General features: G+C 40.2%; 3 protein-coding genes across 3 annotated transcripts in view; 1 reads left to right on the top strand and 2 right to left on the bottom strand.

Moving 5' to 3' along the window:
- Window positions 1-1,403: 1,403 nt before the first annotated feature.
- LOC133527454 (uncharacterized) lies at window positions 1,404-24,286 on the top strand. Its single transcript, XM_061864470.1, has 11 exons — window positions 1,404-1,685; window positions 3,613-3,741; window positions 4,025-4,197; window positions 4,531-4,589; window positions 4,899-5,028; window positions 5,207-5,355; window positions 20,454-20,605; window positions 21,258-21,979; window positions 22,666-22,752; window positions 22,861-22,921; window positions 24,033-24,286. Exons 1-11 carry the CDS (start codon window positions 1,557-1,559, stop codon window positions 24,114-24,116), a joined length of 1,875 nt encoding a protein of 624 aa, XP_061720454.1. The 5' UTR covers window positions 1,404-1,556; the 3' UTR covers window positions 24,117-24,286.
- Window positions 9,336-10,896, bottom strand: LOC133527692 (cathepsin B-like). The gene has a single exon (XM_061864812.1). The coding sequence runs from the start codon at window positions 10,777-10,779 to the stop codon at window positions 9,772-9,774; it is 1,008 nt and encodes a 335-aa protein (XP_061720796.1). The 5' UTR covers window positions 10,780-10,896; the 3' UTR covers window positions 9,336-9,771.
- The window catches only part of LOC133527463 (nucleoporin SEH1), a 22,407-nt gene continuing 15,343 nt past the window's right edge, over window positions 17,520-24,583 (bottom strand). The window contains exon 9 of the mRNA XM_061864488.1: window positions 17,520-19,860. The gene's annotated coding sequence lies outside the window, so the exon portion shown is untranslated. The remainder of the gene's footprint in view (window positions 19,861-24,583) is intronic.

Below are 24,583 nucleotides of genomic sequence, written 5' to 3'. Positions count from 1 at the left end.
ATGAATTCTCAATATGACTTGGTAATTCGGTGACCGTCAAGGAATCGAATAAAATCTCTATAATCTTAGAAACTAAAATAATTTAAGTAGGTATGCGACACAACAATATTTTGCTGTGTCACCTATTCATAGGATTCCCACGGAACCGCCAAACAACCCTTCGCCCAGAAGTTCGCACTGGCGATGGCTTTCAGCAGCGACCGCAACACTTGCAACACGAACGAGCTGGGGGCCTAGCCAAGATGGCAGTCGTTAATAGAAATCGCCAATCGAAACTTGTATAATATATCGAAAGAGTCGCGTGAATTTTTGTCGCTTGTCAATCCGATACAATTTTTCAATTACTTTGACGTTTGTCCATGAATGATTGTCATCTTGAATAGACCATTCTGAAGTGCCCTTTCATCTCGTAAAGGGTCTACTTTGCAAATAGGTATATTCCCCCACATGTGGGATTCTTATAGTAGATAATACAAAAAAAATATCCATGATAACCTTAAAGTTCAGCGTACGGCAAGGCAAGGTACGTGACGTGCAGCGCAAGCCTACTTTACCGGCCTAGACCGGCAAAGTTGTATTGAAAATTCATTGCGGACGTGTTGCGCTAAACCGCCTGCTTAATGTCTTTTAGTCCCATGTTTTAAGAAAAAAATAAGACAGTGCATGTGCATGTGTGCATGGAATTTCGAATGACAACGTGTGGTAATGTCATAATTAACATACTCTTATTCAGAGTCATGATAGTTCTTTTTTATTTGTTTCAAATATTGTGTTACGCTTCGTCCTGCACACGGTCATGGCCCCGACAGAAGACCAGCACTAGCCCAGCCAGGCTCCATGCTGAGTCGAGACCATTTCGTGGTTTATATGTTATGTTTTGTTACTTGTTGTTTATCTCTTTTATTTTGCCACGAATAAACACTCTCTACTCTCTATTCTACTCTACTCTGCTCTACTCTACTTACTCATATTACTCGTGCCAATGGGGAGCTAAGCGAATGATGACGGGATGGATAGCAAGCGGACTGATTTCTACCGTTCGTTCGCTTGCTAAATCGCTTCGACATCCACCTCGCCATTCGCAAATAAATACGAAGTTACATGCTATTGAATCTAGTTGGCTACTCTTTACGTATAACTATTTTTAAATAAAAGAGGTTAACTTTTATAGTTTTCTTATATAAGATGCTAACTACAACCACTGCCGGTGGCAACGCTTTTGCTAAATCATTTCATATTTATAAATTTTAGCCGCATAACAACAATGGTTTTTCCAACTCTCGTATCGACGTACGGAACCCTAAAAAACGTCGGTACATCTATATACTGGCGATTACCGAACGTTAAAAATAGTTCGATCAAATGTCAAACCGTTTGCCGCCGCTCGTGTTCTATATTCAAAGACCTAAACAAAAGACCCAAACACAGGAACATTATTATGACGTTTACAAGTATTTATCATAAATAATATCGTGTGAAAAACCGTGTTATTCGCTGTTGCTTTAGTGCTTAGATTTTTCGCTTAAATTATGAGTAGAAAGTGATAAAATAAAAATATGAAACCCATGACAAGGAATAAGGGCCAAGTGTACAGTGTGGGGAATTACCTCATGACAGGAAAGGTGCTCGGGAAAGGGCATTTCGCGAGGGTTGAGGAAGCTACCCATAGAATTATTGGGAAGAAGGTAAGTTCAACTGTACCGATACCGACCAATCAGGAAGCTTCTAAGTGGCAACACTGGAACGTAGTGACCAATGAATGACTGTTCTTAGTCTCTAGAATGAACTCTATGAATAGTGTTCGTTTTATTTGTTTTTGGGCTATTAGTCTAACGGTGTGCTATCAAAGGGGATATAAATAAGCGCGTTGGAATGCATTACGGATATATTCCGCAACACCTGTACCAATGTAATTGCATTGGGATTATTTCGTCACACTGTCTCGTTAAAATAGATTGTCAAAGAGAGAACTGTGTTTAAAATATGTGTTGCAATAGGTGTCCCCACAACGTACAAGCTGTATCATAAGCTTTTTGATGGCATTTATCCTCGCGTTAACAAATTATGATGTTTTTTAGATCACATCATCAGTTTCCACCAATCCATAGGACGCAATTTCCACCAGCTTTCTTAGTTTTCAGACGTTTGTTCACATTTCTAATAGCAAATGAAGAAAAGAAAGTATATGCTCCGGATGGAATAAAATGTATTATTGTATTTACTATACCAATATTGCTCAGTGTTTAGGGTGGCTTATGGCAAGACTGATTAAATTACCTGATCAAAACGCCAATTTGGCTCGCCGACTTCGACCGCTGATTATGACCGATATTACCGATAAAATGGAGGTGCGGACGCAATTATACCAATTTGTGCGCAACGCAATAATATCAAATATCCCAAAAAATCAAAAACTGGTGATTAAATTGGAGATGGCGCCAATTTCTTTTGTTCGATTTTATCATCCCGTCTGGCCTTTAACTTGAGTGCAACGTGCGTTTTTTACGCTTAATCGCTATATCTTTGATGCCCTCCTCTCTTTGTAGCTTTTTTTTATTAGCCTACATTGTGTCCCACTGCTGGGCAAAGGCCTCCCCTGTCTTCCGCCACTCGTCACGGCTTTGTGCATGCTCCTGCCAGTTGCCACAAAATGAGTCCATGTTGTCTCGCCATTTCGTTTTTGGCCTGCCTCTGCCTCGGGTGATCTGTAGTGCCCATTCGGTCGCTATTTTGGCCCATCTGTGCGGGTGCATCCTACAGATGTGTCCCGCCCAATCCCATTTGAGCTTGGCGGCCTTCACATCCACATCTGCGATACCACTTTTGGAGCGCAGCTCTGTGTTCCTTATCCGATCGATTCTACGGACTCCGAGTATGCTGCGCTCCATTGCTCGCTGGCAAATCTTGAGTCGGGACTTTTGAGCTTCTGTTAGTGACCAAGCTTGGGCGCCGTAGGTTAAGATAGGCAGGATACACATGTCGAAAAGTTTGAGTTTTAGTGCTAGTGGAAGGTTGCCTTTCATTAACGCCTTCATGGCCAGAAGCTCTTCCAGGCGTTTTCGATGCGTCGATCGTAGCTAACAACGAAAATTTGCAAAGAAATTCAAAGGTGCACGTGAATTCCTCAATCTCTTTTAGCCAGCAGCGTGTTTTTTTGCATGAAAGGAGACCTATAGGGGCCGTGAGCGTTGGAGGGTCTGCCATCTTGTGGCCTGAATCGGAAACATAAACTGTACATTGACACTTCACGCCAAAGCAAGTGCATGCGTGAACTGTAGTTCACGTACGTTTTCTTGTGCATCGTAGGTTCTGCTATCTTGTAGGCTACATTGGAAACTTGAAATTTAAACTTCACGTCAATAAACAGGTGGATCCTGTGCTACAGTCCCTACAGTACATGCACGCTTCCTATACTATGTGCAGAAAGTTTCCAAGATGTTGCAAGGTCTCGAAACTATGTAAAAAATCACAAGGAACAAAACAAGTTTCAATTTTGGAAATGACAATCTTGTTACCCGTATATCAATATGAAAAATTTTATAAATCTTTCCATCAGTAACCTGCGCTGTGCCCAGCAATGGTATTAAAAATTCCTCGTTTATATTTCATCAGGTGGCCATCAAAATCATCGACCTGACTAGCATTAAAGAAGAGTACGCCCGTCGCAACTTACACCGGGAGCCACGTGTGATGTCCAAACTGAGGCATCCTTGTATCGCAGCACTGTACGAAACGATGATGGTAAGCCACCGTCAATCATCATTTTTATTGTCTCGAGGTCATGGGGTCATGTTTGAGCAGAGGCTTCTAGAGTTATTCTAGTTGTCTGTAAACATTTTGAAATAAATAGGTTCTCGCTAGACCCTTACAGATGAAAAACATACCAACCCAAATCATTAACTATTGTATTAATAGAAGAAGAAAGAGCCTAATGCCTGGTAGAGGAAGCTAAGACGTTAGACAATTAGTGCACCTTTACTAAGATAATGTTCCGATTTTCCTTTCCTCCTTAAAATATTTTCAGCACGGCCCTCGACTCTACGTAGTGATGGAAGCAGCAGGTGGAGGGGACCTCTGCGCCCACGTGTTGGCCTCAAGGGGCCCACAACGAGGCCTGCCGGAGGCCCGCGCGAAGGCGCTCGCAGCTCAACTGGTCTCGGCTGTCCGACACATGCACTCTCAAGGCGTGGTGCATCGGTAATGTAAACCTTATTGTAAAGCCGTAAGACTCATCATTAGCCAGTTAAGACTGTTGCTGTTAAGGGAAGCTCGGTATCCAAGTCCTATCCAGGCCACAACACTATAATTAAGCAACATCTGTTTGGGCTTTAACCTCCTAATTCACAGAGTCATTTTTGGAGTTTTGATAACATTCCTTTATTCCATTCTATTTGATTCTGTTCTTTGGAAAGTACATTGAGATTTGGATGGATATATGTTTCACCTCCTTTTCACTATTGCCTCCAGTGAGGTGTCACTTCTGAATATTTATGAGAGCACACTTCATACTTCAAACAATTATTTTTACAGAGACTTGAAAATGGAAAACATCATGTTAGACTCTACAAAGCAGTTCATCAAGATTGTGGGTGAGGCCATTTTGTTACTTTCTATGATGATTTTTCACTGATTTATTGGATCCTAACATATTTTCGGGTTAAGTTGGTTCACCTGGCCTACAGCTCGTGACTTCCGCGCTAATAACCAGAAAGCCTACTGCGGTAATCTAAAATCTAAATTAAATTATCAGCCTCTCTATCACTTGATATTCAAACGATAGAATGGCAAATGAAGAATTTTCGATGTTCACTGACGATGATCACCAAAAACTGATTCGCACATCAAGTTTATCCCTCGGCCGATATTGCTGGACGTCTTAAAGATAACACATATTTCAGATTTCGGTCTAAGCAATGTGTGGAGCAACGGTGGGGCACTGCGAACTCCGTGCGGCTCGCTGGAGTACGCTGCACCAGAGTTGTTTGTGGACGGTCGACGCTACGGGCCCGAGGTGGATCTCTGGAGTATGTAAGTACTCGTAACAATTGAAATGATCCTTAAATCGTAAGGCAGTTGTCCAATTTAGATGCCATTTGATTTGATGTGGTGGTAATTTTACTTAGGTGATTCAGATCAGGTCAGATGATGGTGACGCATCGACTACGTTACCTATAAGAAATGAAGTATACTATTTGAAATTTTCCAGAGGTGTAATTGTCTACGGGATGGTGACTGGGGGCTTGCCGTTCACGGGCGCCGACACCGGCGAGGGCCGCTCGCGGCCGCAGCTCCGAGCCGCCATAGCTCGCGGTTTCGCACGGAAACAGCGGGTTGCACTGGCTTGCGTCAGCGGAGGTATGGCATATTTAGTGATTTTAACCTCTTTGCCGCCACGTCAATGAAGTAATATAGTGTCATCAACGCCACGTCAAAAATTGCACGTATACAAACCTGACCAAAACCACGACTTGATATGACGTCGTGGCGTGTGGGGCACGAAATGTATTGACTTTATATCAAGTCAATGGCGGCGAGAAGGTAAACGAGTCTACCACGATATAATTGGGAGGAAAACTGACCTTTTATCACCATGTCCTTGCTGCGTTTCACCGTAATGTACAATGGTTGACATATTCTATTCTAAAAGCTGTCAATTCGCATACACTTTTTAGCCTTTGAACCCTTATAGTTTCGCCATGTCCGTCTGTCCGTCTGTCCGTCTGTCCGTCTGTCCGTCTGTCCGTCTGTCCGTCTGTCCGTCTGTCCGTCTGTCCGTCTGTCCGTCTGTCCGTCTGTCCGTCTGTCTGTCTGTCCGAGGCTTTGCTCCGTGGTCGTTAGTGCTAGAAAGCTGAAATTCGGCATGGATATATAAACCAATAAAGCCGACAAAGTCGTACAATAAAATATAAAAATTTAATTTTTTTGAGGGTACCTCCCCTACACGTAAAGTGGGGGTGAATTTTTTTTTTTGTTTTAATCCTACAGTGTGGGGTATCGTTGGAAAGGTCTTTCAAAACTAATAGGGGTCTTCAACAAACATTTTTTGATAAAGTGAATATATTCGGAGATAATCGCTCCGAAAGAGAAAAAAAATGTGTCCCCCCCTCTAACTTTTGAACCATAGGTCCAAAAAATATGAAAAAAATCGTGGAAGTAGAGCTTAAGAAATACATTAAATGAAAACTATAGCGGACATGATCAGTTTAGCTGTTTTTGAGTTATCGCAAAAAGTTTCTCCCAAATTTGCCTATTTGTTTAACTCGCGTGAAAGGTACCGTTTCATCCCTTGGTTAACAATTTACTATACTTTAAGCTCAAGCTTAAATAGTGACGGAAGAGTAACTACGGAACCCTACACTGAGCGTGGCGCGACATGCTCTTGGCCGGTTTATTTTTTAAAATGACTCAATGCTGTAAGAAATATTGCTGAAATATACGAATCGTCTTCTTTCCCAAAGACCCTATAAGAAAAAGCGTTAGGGAAAAGCTTAGTGTCTAAAAATTAAAGGACTAATGATACAGCTCGGTTAATGCAAACTACACTTTATTAAAAAAATTGCAAACACACTTAATACGAATCGGAAACAAAGAACAGTTGCCAGGGGAGCCATCCGTCCAAACCGTTCAGTGTGCCTCCTCAATCTCCTCATTCCATTATTTTTACCTTTTCGCGGAGGTATAGGGAGCGTGCATGAACTGTAGGAGGCAGCACAGGAACCGTCAGATTTTTGTCGAGAGGCGTAAATTTGATGTTTATTGTTCCGATGTAGCCCACAAGATGGCAGAACCTACTATGCACAAGAGAACATGTGACGTGTACATGTGCATGTTTATGGTTCCGATTCAGGCCACAAGATGGCAGACCCTCCAACGCACACGGTCCAATGACCGGAGGGCCACGAAACACATACTCAGAGCGTCAGGAGCGCGCACGCAACACTTTGCCGTACTACGTGTTTGCGCGTTTAATACGTGTGCTACTATAACGTAACTCGTGTTTTAGTAGCATAAGTGTTTAATGATAAAGGAAATATGTACGTAAAATATCCTGGGTGATATGAAAATATAGATAGGTACATGCACATAATATAAACTTCAGTCATTTCAAAGTAAATAATTATAAAAACGTGACGATTTTACGCTATTTATTAAGTTTATAAGATAAACAAGTTAGGTAACAGATGACGGTGTTCATCTTCCTCCTCGCGTTGTCCCGGCATTTAGCCACGGCTTATGGGATGTATGTTATTATTAAGTTATGTATGGTATGTTACTGTATTATATTTGGTTGTTCTGTTTAATTAGCACCGCCTACAATGTCTCTGATTTGCCTAAAGGTTGACTGGTAGAGAATGCCTCATGGCATTAAGTCCACCTTTTGTACTATATTAAGGTTTTCTTTTGTGCAATAAAGATTAAATAAATAAATAATCCCCCTAATATCCGTACGATTAACACCCCGATTGACATCTCCTCCATTAATTTAAGTAATGCCCTAGTCCAAAAATATCTACACAACACTAATGTTAACAAAGGTGCTGGGGCTGACAAGATTCATCCTATCTTAATATCCCGTTGTAGTAAAGAACTGTCTATACCTCTTACTATTATCTTTCATAAATCGCTGACCGAGGGTTGTTTTCCATCTGTTTGGAAAACTGCTCTAATAACACCAATACACAAAAGTGGGGATAAACACGACGTGACACAGTACAGACCAATATCCAAATTATGCATTTTTGGCAAAATATTTGAAAAAATTGTGACCTCGGAACTAACTAATTGTGTTATTCGCATTATTTCTCCAAATCAACACGGATTTCTTCGTGGTCGAAGCGTCGACACCAACCTTATTACTTTTACAGATTTTATTTTGAATGCTCTAGACAATGGTTATCAGGTTGACGCCGTGTATACCGATTTCTCAAAAGCATTTGATAAAATTAATCATGCCCACCTACTTCAAAAATTATATGATCTTGGTATACACGGTGATCTTCATAGATGGCTTGAATCTTACATACAAAATCGTAGCCAAGCAGTATCTCTAAGAGGCTTTACTTCAAGATACTTGACCATTGATTCAGGTGTACCCCAAGGTTCGCATTTAGGACCACTTTTATTTATCCTATATATTAACGACATAGGTTTATCACTTACTAGTTCAAGGCATCTTGTTTACGCTGATGACACAAAAATATTTAAAATTATAAAAACAAACAACGACTGCCTTGAACTACAACGTGATCTTGACAATTTTGCTACCTACTGCAACTCCAACCAACTACTACTCAACCCTGATAAATGCAAGTGTATCACTTTCACCCATAAGCGTGTACCCCTTTTATTTAACTATAACTTTTTAGGCAAGCAACTAACTAGAGTTTCCTTAGTTCGAGACCTAGGTATCACTTTAGACTCAAAGCTCAATTTTATTTCACATATAGATCTTATTACTGCAAAGGCTTATAAGCAGTTGGGTTTGATACTTCGGCTCTCAAAACCCTTTAAAGACCCTAATACTCTAAAGATATTATATTCCTCTTACGTCCGTAGTGTTTTAGAATTCGGTTGCATCGTTTGGACTCCCCAATATACAGTTCATAAAACGCGAATTGAAAGAATTCAAAATAAATTATTAAAGTCACTTAACTTCCGCCATGGTTTGAATCTGTCTGAAAGTACCAGCATACGGCACGGTCTCACGCCATTAGTCGGACGCCGCGTATATATAGACCAAATGTTTTTATATAAGCTTTTAAATAACTATATTGACTCTCCTGATCTTCTTGAAAAAATTATTTTTAAATTGCCTCGTCGTATTCCCACTCGCCACCCCCAAACATTCCATATTAGCTTTTGTGGCTCTAATTTTGCCAAGCATACTTTTTTTAGACGAGCCTGTCGTGATTACAATGATAAATTTTCAAATTTAGATATTTTTTCATTATCATTTTGTAAATACAGTAGCATTCTGCGAAGTTCAATCTTTTCTTTATAAATATTGTACGTTTTCTTTTAAGTACCTAGTAACTATATATTATTTGCACGCATAACAACTATAGCGATACATGTATTTTTAATTATTTTGTATACCACTTTAAACTCTGTACTATGTCATGCATTTATTAATTACCTACCGATGTTTTGAAGTCCCTGTACGCGTGACAGACAAGAAGATGCCTAACACCTTCCCTGTTTCGATCTGTAATTTACTATGTATACTTTTATTTTCAATGGAACTAAAGGTCTGTTTGTTATCACTTAAGCTTATATATATTAATATGTGACTGTTTGTTTCCTAAATAAATTAAAAAAAAAAAAAAAAAAAAAAAAAAAATGGGAGCCTGGGGTCCGCTTGACAACTAATCCCAAGATTTGGTGTAGGCACTAGTTTTTACGAAAGCGACTGCTATCTGACCTTCCAATCCAGAGGGTAAACTAAGCCTTATTGGGATTAGTCCGGTTTCCTCACGATGTTTTCTTTCACCGAACAACAACAACACAACTGTGAAGGAACAGATGGATGGTGTTATTTATCATGAAACATTACATTACATTTCCCTGACGGATAGAGGGTAGGAGCTTAGGGTTCCGTTTGTCTCTTTCTGGTCACGGATCCCCGAAGTCCCTAGGAAAATAGATTTGCCAATTTGGCGTAAGTATTGATTACTTTACGCGTGACTTGACAGAAAAACATGTTAGATTTTTCTTTTTTATTTAAAATGTTAATATAAATTTTTAAGAGTTAGGAGCTACATTTGTAGGTATTTAAAATACATCTAAGTCGGGTTCCCCGGCTGCAACGCGGCCCTCGATGCCGCAGTGGTTCTCACCTCGGAGAATCTTGAAGTAGCCCTTGTCTCCCCAGTCGCTGTTCCACGAATTGGCACACAGCCAGTACTTCTGGCCGTTCTCCACGCCCCATCCCAAGATTTTAATGTCGTGACCACCATGCTTTTCTCCTGATGTGTAAGAATATACGCCGCTTTTATAATGAACGAAATCCTCGTATGCTATAAAACTAGCTTCAACAGGGCCATTTTTATATAATTCCGCTTTAATGTCATCTTCTCCCTTAAGCATATAAACTTGCTTGGCTCGGTGCTTGTCCTGGTTATACTCTATGTCGTAACCAGCTTCACACTTATTCACGCAGGCCGGAGTATTTTCCTCTTCATGACACTTCGGCCTGGGGCCGTCTACGGCGTGCTCGCAGGGAGCGATCTCGTAAGTCCTGCAGCCCTGGCTCGAATGATACGGCCCTCCAGATACAATGCCTACTTCCTGCCAGTATTTCCACGCTTTATCTAAATATCCACCTTGACAACCACTTCCACAATCCGGGCAGCAACTGACCAGGTCTTGAGCTGAAAAGTGGAACTGTTTAGTGCCGTTCGAGTAAATGCAGACTCTGTCGGTCATGGCTTCGACGGCGCCGAAAGCCCAGCAGCTTCCACACGATCCCTGGTCTCTGATATCGTACAAACTCGGGCAATTCGGCCATTTTTGTCTAGAATCGAAGTTTTCCGGTAGACTGGCTATTAAATCAGCGTCGTAGGTTTTGACGGGGAGCATGGGCGATGGATTCTCGAGTGCTCCCATTAGTCGCCTGATGTAAGTAAGAGGAGTGTCCAATGGGAAGTTTCGGCCAGCTTTCCAGGAACTTTGTTTCGAGTTTATGTCAGATATAAACTCATCGGAGAGTGGGTGAAAAGAACTCTTTGCTGCTACAAAAGCAACAAAGAATAATGTTCCGACTGCGATCGACAGTGACATGTTTCGGCTTTTTCTACAGGTCCAAGTCTATATCATGGTGTTTAAATACTTAATAGTCACTGACGTATGTAGCATAATATGTTACATGCCATATTTAATTTTCATGCGTAAGCTGGCCCCGGAATGCTCACCCTATCAGTTCTATAATTACACGTGGGCTATTAAAGATGTATTGTAAAATATTTTTAGCATTTCACACGCCCACGTGTCTGTTCTGTCAGTAGTAAAATATTGACACTTCGCGCATCCATTCCTCACAGTTGACGTAACATCAAAATATAAACGCTTATCAAAAGACTAAACACGTTACTGTCGATCGTAAAATTATCTTTACTACATTTGCAGCAGCAAAGAATTTCTCCAACCGCTCTCCGATGAGTTCTGAGATCTCACATCAACTTGACACGAAGTTCCTGTAAAGCCGAAACTTCCCCTTTGATATTCCTCCCACCTACTTATATCAAGGGATTAATCACTTAAAAATCGATTGACACTCCCCATTCACGATCCTGATTCAATAGCCAATCTACCGGAATTTTTTGATATTTAACAAGAACGGCCGAATCGACCGGGTGAGTGTGATGTCAGAGACAAAAGAACGTGTGGAAGCGGCTGGGCTTTCGGAGTTGCCGAATGGCCGAGTTTCTCTACTTACTCAAATGGCACTAAACAGTTCAACATTTCAGCTCAGGATATCGTCAGTCCGCATTGTGGGCTTTCAAGTAAAGCGTGGCAATACTGGCAGGAAGTTTGCATAAAGCGATGCAAAACGTGGGTGAAAGAGCAGCTGAAACTTGATATTGGCTGTTCTATTATTAGTAATAAAACGAATACGCTATTACAATCCTATGTATGTTTGCAATTTTAATTATTTTCAGACGTCCCCATTCGCCATTTTAGTAGGAAATTGCGGCTTATTTTCTTATATGGCAGTGCTATTTAAAATTAATTTTTGAATGCCTAATGTCCTCACTGGTTTTTACTTACCTCTTGTGGGTATACATGTGTGGATTCGGATGTACCTCAACACTGAAATGAAAATTAACAGATTAAATTTTATTTTAGTTTTATTCGCTTTTTTGTATTATTCTTTCAGAAATATTCGCCATATTAGTGAAAACTTTCGAATTATATTCTCATGTCAGAGCCATTCTAAATTAAAAATTCAGCCTAATGTCCTCACTGCTTTTTAGGGTTCCGTAGCCAAATGGCAAAAAACGGAACCCTTATAGATTCGTCATGTCCGTCTGTCTGTCCGATTCTGTCACAGCCACTTTTTTCCGAAACTATAAAAGCTATACTGATCAAACTTGGTAAGTAGATGTATTCTATGAACCGCATTATGATGTTTATACAAACAGAAAAAAAAACAATAAATTTTGGGGGTTCCCCATACTTAGAACTGAAAATCAATTTTTTTTTAATACGTCATAAAAATAAAAAATAAATTTTTTTTTCATCAAACCCATACGTGTGGGGTATCTAAGGATAGGTCTTTAAAAATGATATTGAGGTTTCTAATATAATTTTTTTCTAAACTGAATAGTTTGCGCGAGAGACACTTCCAAAGTGGTAAAAAGTGTGTCCCCCCCCCCCCCGTAACTTCTAAAACAACAGAATGAAAAATCTAAAAAAAATATATGATATACATTGCCATGCAAACTTCCACCGAAAATTGGTTCAAACGAGATCTAGTAAGTAGTTTTTTTTTAATACGTCATAAAAATTAAAAAAAAAAATTTTTTCATCAAACCCATACGTGTGGGGTATCTAAGGATAGGTCTTCAAAAATGATATTTAGGTTTATAGTATCATTTTTTTCTAAACTGAATAGTTTGCGCGAGAGACACTTCCAAAGTGAAAAAAAGTGTGTCCCCCCCCCCTGTAACTTCTAAAATAACGGAATGAAAAATCTAAAAAAAAAAAAAATGATATACATTACCATGCAAACTTCCAACGAAAATTGGTTTGAACCAGATCTAGTAAGTAGTTTTTTTAATACGTCATAAATGGTACGGAACCCTTCATGGGCGAGTCCGACTCGCACTTGGCCGCTTTTATTCACCTCCTTTGGTATTCCTAAATGATCCACTTTTTTGTGTTGTTATTATGTCCCCTTATCCAAGAAACAATATTGTTATATTCTGTTAGTTTTCTTCTATGACATTTCTTGTATCACGCTCTACTAACAGCCTTTTTAGTTGGCCTATTATGAAAATGGCTTATAATAGTTATAACCATCACAAAAATGTATGGTTATTTTAACCCTTTGAACGCTGTCATAAACACAAACATCATTCTAACGCCAAGCTCCCGGGCGCAAGCGAGCTAATGTAAACCTTACTCGACAGTGTGAAGGTCACTTTGACAGCGTACGTTATGACAACTATTTATTTATTTATTTATTTAATATTTTAATATATATATACAGCATTACAGTCGAGACCAAAGCACTGTACAATTCAGATTATATGATAGGATTACATACTAGGAAAAACAGATCACAATCATCTTTCGTCCATCACCTCGCAATACCGCAGACACATCTGATACACAGCCGTCCATCGACTTGCAAACATATCACAATCTGGTGCCCATGACAGAAGGGAGTTCAGCAGCCTTAGAGCCCGCACAGCAGGCGAGTTTTTATGTGCTACAGTGCGTGTAATTGGGACGGCCAAAAGCTTGTGACTTCGCGGTCGCAGGAGATTTTTGGGCACAAATGGAATAGCGAGTCTAACAGTTCGTCCTACCAGTTCAGGACAGTCTGTCTCGCCACGTAAAACTCCACATGCTGTCACCAGGAGATTGTAATTGCGTCTGACTGCAAGGGAATTAAAACCTAATGATCCTAATAAGTACTTGGTCGGATATAAGAATGGATAGTAAGTATATAGCTTCTTATACAAGAACCTAAGAAATGTTTTTTGCACTTTTTCTACGAGAAGGGCGTATGTGATTTCAGCTGGGTTCCAAACAATACTTGCCGCCTCAAGCTTACTCCTCACAAGAGCCGTGTAGAGCAGTTTGACGGCTCTGGGATCGTTAAAATCGCGCACATTCCTGATGACGAAACCAAGTCGCTTATAACAATTGGCAGCTAATCCTTTTATGTGGTCATGAAAAGTAAGAGAGGCGTCGAAGGTAACACCCAGGTCTTTGACAGTTGTTACACGAGCTATGACTTCTGAACCAAGGACATACTGTGCAATTAAAGGTTTTGGCGAGCGAGTATAGGACATAACGCAACATTTGGAGACGTTGAAATGCAGTTTATTCGCAACACTCCATTGCAAAACCTCATTGATGTCTCTTTGCATCGCTTCACAATCCGCCATTTGTTTAACACCAAGCATGAGTTTTAGGTCATCTGCGTACAAAAGGCACCTAGTATTCTCTTTCAGAACTACCTCGAGATCATTTATCATGATGCCAAATAGCAGAGGGCCAAGAATGGATCCTTGACTAACTCCGGATTGTGTAGAGTAAGTGGATGAAACAAAACAACCATGCTTTACGAATTGTTGCCTGCCGCTCATGTAACTGGCAAACAATTTTAACAATCGCGGCGAAAAACCAATGGCACACAACTTTCCAAGTAAAACATCATTATCAACTTGATCAAAAGCTTTCCTGAAGTCAAGATAGAGGACATCAACCTGTGTTCCTCTATCTAAGTGTTCTGAAATGATGTTGGTAGCCGTCAACAGGTTGGTGTCCACTGATCGTTTCGACCTAAAGCCGTGCTGTGCGTCACAAAGGAATGGTTTTAATTGGGGAGAAATCAATGCCTTCAGTACAGATTCAAACAGCTTCGCTAACGAAGAAAGTATGGCTATGGGCCGGTAGTTCTCTACACTTGAAGTGTCACTAGATTTGGGAATTGGAGTTACTCGAGAGAGCTTCCACCGTTTAGGATACACACCAGTCGCAATTGACAAGTTAAAAATGTACAATATTGGCTGAAGAAAGTGATTTTTACATCCCTTTAGTATATAAGGTGGAAAATTGTCCGGTCCTATGGAGCTTTGAGCTTTAAGTTTAATTAAGGCCGTTTCAACGTCGCGGGGTGTAATAAGATTGATATGCACATAGTTCGCGGATCTGAAGCTATCATTCAGCATCACGGCATTATGATCTAGGGACGGGGTATCGGGCAAGAAAACGCTAGAGAAGAATTTCGCGAACGCATCAGCTGCCTCCTTACCGCTGAATTCCTGATCACCAAACCTAACACAAGGCTCAAAGCCACCTCTGGACTTAAGGCTACCTATATGCCTCCAGAAAGCACGAGGATTATGACACACATTAGCTTCCAGTCCACTGACGTAGTGATCATAAGCTTTGTCTATTCGTTGCTTTATGTCGGCACGAAGTTTTGAAAACTCATCGTATATAGCTACATTATTAATGCTTTTCCATTTCTTGTGCATTCTAGCTTTGCGGGTTATATCGTAAATAATATCTTTACTAAACCAGACCGGGTAACATCTAGAACGACGTGTAGACCTCTTTTTCCTTAAGAATACTTTATCAAATAAGTCATATACAATACTATAAAAGATGTCAACAGCTTTGTTAACTTCCTGCGCAGCCAGTACATCTTGCCAGGATACTTGGGATACGAGTTCATAAAGTAAGCTGTAGTCACCCTTGGCAAAATTCCAATCCAGGTGAGGATTAATATTGCTTGGATCGACAAAGTTAAAAACAGATCTCTCATGGTTACTGTCAGAACAAACGACTATATCCAGAGGTGGGTGGTAAGCATCACGCTTAGGTACTAGTCCACCGCCTGTTATTTCCCTAATATCGGTTATTTGAACCCGTTCTGTCACAAGCACCACGTCGAGCTTACCTCCATACGCATTTTCAATTTCATTCTTCTCGGTCAGGCCACAAACAGTTAGAAAATAACAATAATAATTTAAAATATTCTGAGACATATACAATGGGTTAAGATTAAGATCTCCTAAGATAATTATAGGTGCACAAACATTAAAGGTTTCAATCACAGATTCGACTTTGTGGAACCATGACATATATACTTCATCCGAAGCTCTTGGATGTATATAAACGACACAGACATGGAAGCAGGTGTCGCCGATATTCAGCGTTGCCCAGAGATCTTCACCACTAGGGGTTTCTAGCTCCTTGCGCCTTGTTGCTTTAATGCCCGGACGGCAGGCAAGGAGAACGCCTCCGCCGCGAGCACCGGTGGCACGGTCACGCCGCAGCAAACTCCAGCCAGCACCAACTATTTCCGGATCATCAACAGAATCCGTTAAAAATGTTTCGGTTACTGCGACGATATCAGTATTACAGGAAAAGAAATTATGCCGAAAGTGATTCAGTTTGGTATTAAGGCCTCTTACATTTTGGTAAATAATATGTGCGGTGGGTTTGGTTACTGAGTGATGGAGTCCCTCGCCCCTAAATTCCTGCTTACTACGTTTTTTCGCTCCGAAGGTCGGCGAAATAACCATTCTTTAACTCTTGCATTATGAGGCCACACGTCTGCTGATAAACACTTATCAAAATGTTTCATTGGAACTCCAATCTTGAAAGACTTGTAGTCTCCTTTCGGCTTTAATTCTTCCACCGTACATATCTCATCTGTGCAGAGAACTTTCAGGTAGTCCCGTATTTCATCAGGGCCAGACAGCATGTTCCACAGATGTAAATACTTGCGCTGCTCCACTGCTTTAAGGGATGTTACGTCTGGACCAGCAGTACCGCGCACCGAAAGGTATCTTTTGGATTTCCTACTTTGTTCAATTTTCGTCCAATCTCCATCGCCCTGCTCTTGGGAAGAAAGATCTACACTCTGGACATGAACTGTGGATGACTCAGTTAGCGGCGAGCACGAGGGTTCCGCAGAAGGAGGTTCCGACGTCTCAGTGATTGGCTTCTCCTGTTCAACATCCGTTCCTACAGAAGTAAGTTCCAATGTCTCAGTTGATGGATTTTCCTGCTCATTATCTCCTACAGTACTCGACAGCGCACCCGCGTATGTAACCGGCTTTTCGGTAGAAGTCTTTGTACTTTTCTTCGGTTTTTGCGGTTTGTGTACTTTGGCGTCGCTTTTTGGGACAGGTTGTATATTCGCCGGCTGCATTGAAGGAATTAAGTTTTTCAATTCATTGATTTCCAGGACCTGAGCGACAACTATAGTTGTCCTTGGCGCTGTGGGCACGACTAGTTTCGACGCCTTTAGGTGTTCTTGGCGTTCAAGAGGTTAAAGACTAATAAATCCAGGATTCTTTTTGATATTTCTCTCCTGGATATCTAACTGTAAAGTAAAAAAGTTGATTCACCCAAATACCTCCTTGCTTCGCGGGATGACAGATTTCTAGACCTTTCGATCTGTTGTGTGTTCTAAGGCGTCGTGGGCATTGATGCGATAGCGATTTGGATTTTGATTTGGTGACCTGGTCGGACCATCGCGTTGGATTGCGGCCACTTCCTCTTTCCTTCCACCGAACTAGTGACCTTAAGTTTTCCAGGTTGTCTCCAGTTTTCCTGGCTATGTGTCCGAAGAACTCAAGAACTCTCCGGAGACAGAGCCTGGTGCACCTGAATACCATTCATTCATTATTGATTTCAATCGCGTTTTGCGAGACCTAAGGCACTAATTATAAAATTAAAAAAAAAAAAAAAAAAAATATTTGTTGACCCGTTCAAAAACACAGCCATGTTGAAGTTTCAAGGCGGAGTGGGGTATATAAACTACAGAACGGTCTGATACAAGTGTTTATTACAAATTTATTAATCTTAGAGATTGCTTAAAAAAGTTGTATAAAGAATTCAACGATGGCAACATTACAATATTTAAAATCGAGCTTGTAGCTATTCTTACAGTATTTTACTACCCGCAAAGCATGCGTTTTATTACTTAGGTTCAGTAACAGGTTCCAGACCTGATACAGAACTTCTACCTAAAAAAACGTATGTAGGTATACAGTCAAGCAATACGATTTCGAGGCCACCATAGAACCATGTCATAATTAATTTTGTTTATCTTTTGCAGTGCTTAATGAATAATGTATAGTGCGTAAATCGACAACGTTCTCCATAGTGGCCTAGGAATCGGATTGGTTGATTGTACCAATAGCTTTACAGCCATATAGGTCGTGTCATCCACGATGACGCGCAGATTTGTCAAATGTAACCTTTAATAACGTGGCCATACGAGTCACGGCACGCGTTTGCAACGGCAAAGTGTGGCCATGTCTAATTTCCATGTCAATGTCGTCTATAATGCCACTGTCCCGCTTTGTTTTATTCAGGCCAGTGCAAAGTTAGCTAAGAAGGACTCTAGCTGTATATTCACGGAAGCTTTTGAAGTTCAGTAGAGATCTAGCGCCAGTTCTTGTGGTATGAATCTTCTCAAATGATTTTTACGTCTCAGATTCTTACCCTCTTATTCATAAACGTGTACTAAAGTTACGATGCCACTGATCATCGTTTGTCCCTTTCCGACGTATTGGTATGATGGAAAGGGACAAACGCTGATCAGCGGCATCGTAACTTTAGTACACGTTTATGAATTTTTTTTTATTATTATTTGGAGCCAGTCGTGTCCCACTGCTGGGCAAAGGCCTCCCCCCAATCTCTCCACTGATCTCTGTCCAGGCAATATGATTGATACGTTTATGAATAAGGGGGTTAATCTGTTAAACCAAAGCCTTTGTTTCTTTTGTGCAGCGGTTACCAATGCTACTGACTGAACAGGAACTCGTTTAAAAAAAAATTACCGTCCTATTTATATGGTTCAAATTCATGTAACAGCTCATTCTGTTATCTGACCGGTCACGGAAATAGGTGACCGATCGTCACATTTAGCTAATAATTACAAAACAAAGCAAAGGTTTGATTAGGGTCTGAGGCGTAAAAATAATTTGAGAAAATTTGTACTATATGATTTAACCTATTAGCCTATAACAGCCGTTTAAAGAATTTGAATTTGAAACCGATTTCGCGAGAGTGAAAGAATTCTTTGATGGCTATGATGTTATGCATGCTCGGGCAGATCCCACTCAATGTACTTATTTCATAATAAAAAATAAACCTCTTTGATTAGGCGTAAAGCGTGGTTATTTTCATATAAATGAATATTGTACTGTCAGGAGGAAACGCGTCCTTTACATGTTTATAAGTATCATAAGGCAAGGGTGCATTGCAAAACCATTTTGATATATAAGACCCTCCTCGTGAATAAGAGCATATTTCGAAAAAAACTATTAAATTATAAGATTAAAATCGGTGCAAGTTCATACTTGTTCGCAACTCACATACAAAACCAAAACAACTTAACATTAAAAACAGAAACCAGTAAATATAATTCCTACAACTCCCATACAGCGCCGCATAGGTCTCTCTATTAGCAAAGAGAATTTGAAATGGAGGCGTACTGTCAATAAAACATTGTAGCCACGTAAATTTACTGCCATCTTTCGACATATGATTAAAACTTTTAGAACGCCATTTGACTTTGATGCTTAATTCTTTCATTGGTTTGTGTTAAGTTTGTTAAATAACAAAAAGTGGCGTCATGGTTATGGCGCCGTCGCTCTATTAGATGGCACCACTTTTTGATATTTTCAAATTAACACATATCAGTAAATTTATAACGATCAAAGTTAAATGGTGTTCTAAAAGTTTTAATCATGTGTCGAAAGATGGCAGTAAATTTACTATGGCTACAAAGTTTTCTTTGACTATCTACCTCTTTTATAACCCCTTTTGGAGAACTCACTAGATGACGCTATTCAATAAAATTAGTTTAATATGATTCTATTTTCGATTACTCTTTCATTGTGCTTTTCATTGACAGTGACCAAAGTAAGGAAAGCAATTTCGAAGTTAGAAATAGCAGCAAGGTCATTTTAATACAAAAATATGAAATAGCGCCACCTACAACAATGACACTCGAGACGTTGTATGAAGGTTATTATTGTTATTTAATTTACTACATTCCGATGAAAAATAACACGCCACAAATCCAGCATAACTTGTCCATTGATCACTGTTCTGCGTAACTCCTGGCCGCGGTCACACTTGGAGGTCACTTCGTGATACCTGCGAAAAAACATAACATGGGTTAATAATACTGTCATAAAAAAGATTTTTAATGTGGCAGTTTTTTTGTGAAATGCACTGTGGTCAGATGAGTATTTCTAAAATACGCCAGTGTTCCAATAAAATAAAATAAGACTACCTATTTAATAATCTCTAGTTTTTTCTCATTCGAGAAAAATAGTATGGCTAAAATTGTATTGTTTTCCTTTATTTCTTTTTTGATGAATTATGCAAACATTAATTATTTGGAGACTTATAAATGTGGGGTAAAAACGAATTCTCAACGAGGGGGGGAGGGGGTTAGGGTCGGCAACGCGCATGTAACTCCTCTGGAGTTGCAGGCGTACATAGGCTACGAATACTGCTTACCATCAGGCGGGCCGTATGCTTGTTTGCCACCGACATAGTATTAAAAAAATCTAAGAATATAGCAGTCAATAGAGGCAAAGCGAAAGTTCTTGTCAAGACAATAAGTTTTCGGAGCAAGAAGGTAATAAAAAAACCTGCCAATTCACCTGGTCACTTATCACGGCAAAATCTCCTTTAAACAACAAGTATGATCAAAATATATAAATTGACCATTTTGTTAACAGACTGCAAGACGTTCATCCAGCAACTTCTAGAACCGAACGTGGCCACACGCATGAAGATCGAGGAGGCGGCGCGGCACCGCTGGGTCAAGCGGCCCGGCATGCGCATGCGCGCGCATCCGCTCGGCTCTGTCGAGCCTAAAGTCAACAGGGAGGTAGGTTGCGACTACAATACTATTGCGACTGTTTTTTTTATATTTATCATACAAAACACAACGGGAATCTTATCATACAAAAGGCGGACTTAATGTCATAAGGCATGCGGACTATGACTGAATTCTCTTCCTTTTTGAGCAGAGGTAAATAACCGTATTAACCTTTTTGAAGCCAATGACAGATATATCCGATAGGTCCAACGCCAAAGACGTATTATTCCGTCACAAACCACAGAACAACATAGACCTACATGCATAAGAACTAAGTTCATTTTCAGTTTTAAGTTTTCGCCCCAATCCACAAGGTTTTTCCAATTAATCCAGCTTTGATGATTCATTTGAAGACAAGTAACATTTCCTGAAAGTATAATCTAATTTGAACCTTAAATCGGCATGCTAAAGTTAAAATTCTAATGGCGCGTATGTGGTCGATAAATCGTACTATGCCTGGAAAAGGGTTAACACTTCGGTGACGTGGCGTCCGTGTGACAGCTTTTGTTTGACACGGCGTCGAAAAGGTTAAAACCGAAGCCATGGAAGAATTGATAAATACACATTATTTTTCTTTGAAGATTAACTTAGAGTAGACAAACTGTCATTATCTCATGAGGTGTAATATTAAATCTTAGTTATAATTGATAATATTTTTCAGCTGTACAAACAAATATCAGAACTCTGCGGGCAACCAGTAATCGACGTGGTCGCACAAATCAAGGCGGAACCCTTCGGAGCGATCGCCGGCATTTACAACATTAAGACCCATCTCCAACAACTCCAGAGCGTAGCTGCCACGGACCTTCTCTGGACCTCTACCCTGCACGAACCCAGGCCTTACAGCCCACCCGAATATAAGAATCTATTCGATCAAGACAGGGCAGGAGCCTCCTGCAGTCAAACACCCACACCACCACCGGGGCCGGTATCCAAACCCAACGGCATCCCTAAGAAACCAACACCACCAAGAGAAGTGATGAAAGCCGTAAACACCATACCGAAGATTGTTGTCACACAGGCTAAAGAACCTCCTAAAAAACCGGAGCTAAAACCAGATTTAAACCAAATACGAAGCCAATTAAACCCACTTTTCACATCAATGAACCGACCTGTAACAGGTCTGTATGGTGTAAAGAAGCCTATTTTTCGGGTATACGACAACGGAGATTGTGGTCTCGATCCCCGGTTACCAAGTATCAATGAGCATTCCAATACGGACCTGAACAGAGATAGACAGACGAAGACTAGTACAGTTGTGAGGACGCAATGTAAGAAGATCAGCTTGGAGAATGATAGGCCGCTGCGGTTGAATAGTTGCCCGAATAAGCTGGATACGAAACGGTTGGAGTTTTATAGGAGAGCTGGTGATGGATTACCGAGGTAAGAACCTTACGCTGTGACCTTTAGCGGGCAGTGGGCGTTTTGAACTTATTTATTTCTCCTATTCAAATCTATGCCCATTACAGGCATTGTAAATGATTTCTAAAGTTACAGCTGTTGTCCCCCGTCCCCAACCAACTATTGTTGTGTTGTTGCGTGTCTCTATCTAGCAGAAAGTATGATGTATAGTATGGATTTTATGACCAGATTTATTCGGCTCCAGCTATAATCTGTTAAACAAGTCTTTGTTTATTTTATGCAGAGCCGTGTTCGGCGCATGCCAAAGCAACCATGTCTTTAAAAAAAGCAAATATCGTGATCAGCCACGCGGGTGGCAAAAACGGGAAAACATTTTTTTAGGAGATAGATAACAAAACGTGTTATCTCTGAATAGGCTGTTTCATGAGTTTGTACCGTATAAATAGGATGGTAAAGTTAGTTTTTAAACATCTTGTTCCCGTTTAGTTGTACCGCCGTTTTTATCAGTAGCAGAAATACGCACTGCATGAAGAAAATAATACCTTATGTTAAACAGATTAGGTCCCGAGTCGAAAAAATTATTTCATAAAATTCATACTATATCACAATCAGCTTTTGTTGTTTTATAACAAGTGTCCAAACATTAGCGGTTATGTATTATAATTTATAAAACCCATTACTTAAGTTTATTCGTTTTTTGCTTGTAGTTGGCGAGCCACAGGAGGGTTGGCGACTCCGCCCGCTCGTATTTTACTACAGAATAACGCCACCACGATCAAACGAGCTTCATTGGGGTATGTTTTTGACTCATCTGGTCTGTTTGGTCCTTAAATTATACGAGTAAGATTGTTGCCAAGAAAAAGGATGTCTTATACTTAAAACGATTTTATTATTATTTCCAGAAATATCGTGAGTCCACATTCGTCTTCAAACAGCCACTGTAAGAGTGAACGGGCAATGCCAGTAAGTTCAACAAAATTTATTGTTCCTTTTTTCAACCAAATGAAAGAAGTACAGGGGGCCTACCGTAAATCGCGTTCGCAGTGTTGCCTCTCTGTCGCAGTTGTAAATTCGTACGTAAGTCTGACAGGAAGGCAACACGTCTAACGTTAGAACGTTTCGCGGTAGGCCCTCGGCATCAAACATTGATCTAATTTTTCTCAGCATTTACTCTCAAACTTTATATGTAAAGTATAGTCTAAGCACAGCGTAGCAATGTTCAGTAGAACAATACACTGATTTAGCCAATTATTTCCATCTCTTAATACGGTGGTAATTTGAGAAAAGTATGAAGCACTAATATTTAGCACCATTTTTTATTCCTCACATCTACCAACAGACAACAACGACAGTAACAACAACGGACAACAGATATAGTTGTTGGTTGTTACGGCCTCCTAGACTAGTCTAGTCGGTAGTCCAACAAAGTAAGAAATCCCAGGTTCGAATCCTGGTAAAGGCATTTATTTGTTTGTTCATCACGAATATTTGTTCCCGAGTTGTATGTATCTAAGGTATTTATTTATATAAGCATGTATATCGTCGCCTGGTACCCATACCAAAGAGAATTTGAAATAGAGATGGATTGTCAAAGAAAATTTGTTAGCCACAGTAAATTTACTGCCATCTTTCGACGCATGATTAAAACTTTTAGAACGCCATTTCTCTTTGATCCTTATTCTTTTACTAGTGGCGCCATCTAATAGATCTAAGGCCAAAGGTATGGCAGTATCGTTTCGAGCAATGGTGCCATAACTTTAGGTTGTGCCCGGTAAGATGGCGCCACTTTTTGATATTAAACAAATTTAACACATGTCAGTGAAAGAATAAGGATCAAAGTCAAATGTCTCTTTCCCATACCTAGTACAAGCATTGGTTTAGTTTATGGTTAGGTAGAGCTTTTTTTTTATACCACGACGGTGGCAAGCAAGCATACGGCCCGCCTGATGGTAAGCAGTCACCGTAGCCTATGGACGCCTGCAACTCCAGAGGTGTTACAAGCGCGTTGCCGACCCTAAAAGAGCTGTGTAAAACCCAAATAATTATTTATTTACTGGGTAAGATTTTTTCCCAGGTTGGCTGGTACAGTCAGCGCGCAAACGCCAGTAAGGACACGCCACACCTGCAGCGGTTCCGCCGCACCGCACCCATGAAATGACCCGTCGACCCCTTATGTCATAAAACATGTAATTTTAAGCGAATAAATCGTTTCTGTTGTACAGGACGTTTTGGACAACGAATGTTTTGGACTGATTTAAGTTTTGTAGTCATTTATTAGTGAAATATTATTTTAGTTAGATAAATAATAGAGTGAAATATTGCGTTCGATTGTGGTATTTTATTCGAAATTTATTAACATTAAAGTATTTTTTTTTAATATACATGAAACTTGATTTCTACAATACATAACTAAGTTCTCAATAGGGAGTATCACTGCAATGTTCTGCCGCCAGAGTGCAGCACTAGCACCTTTCGTAAACCATAGAGTAACTTATACATACTGTGCCTTCAACTGATTTTGACAAGTTTTTACAGATAATAAGATATGACATTGATGCATCAAGGCGGTTTGTTTACAGAGAGAGAGGGCCTACAGGGAGCGTGCATGAACTGTAGGAGGCAGCA

This window comes from Cydia pomonella, chromosome 18 (genome assembly GCF_033807575.1).
Source record: "Cydia pomonella isolate Wapato2018A chromosome 18, ilCydPomo1, whole genome shotgun sequence".
Classification (NCBI taxonomy): domain Eukaryota; kingdom Metazoa; phylum Arthropoda; class Insecta; order Lepidoptera; family Tortricidae; genus Cydia; species Cydia pomonella.
This window is presented reverse-complemented; position numbering and strand designations above follow the sequence as displayed.

Coding starts and splice junctions, on each gene's coding strand:
- LOC133527454 (XM_061864470.1), top strand. CDS start 1,557: ATGAAACCCATGACAAGGAATAAGGGCCAAGTGTACAGTGTGGGGAAT. Junction 5,029..5,206: donor GAGGTGGATCTCTGGAGTAT/GTAAGTACTCGT, acceptor GAAATTTTCCAG/AGGTGTAATTGTCTACGGGA. Junction 22,753..22,860: donor ATCAAACGAGCTTCATTGGG/GTATGTTTTTGA, acceptor TATTATTTCCAG/AAATATCGTGAGTCCACATT.
- LOC133527692 (XM_061864812.1), bottom strand. CDS start 10,779: ATGTCACTGTCGATCGCAGTCGGAACATTATTCTTTGTTGCTTTTGTA.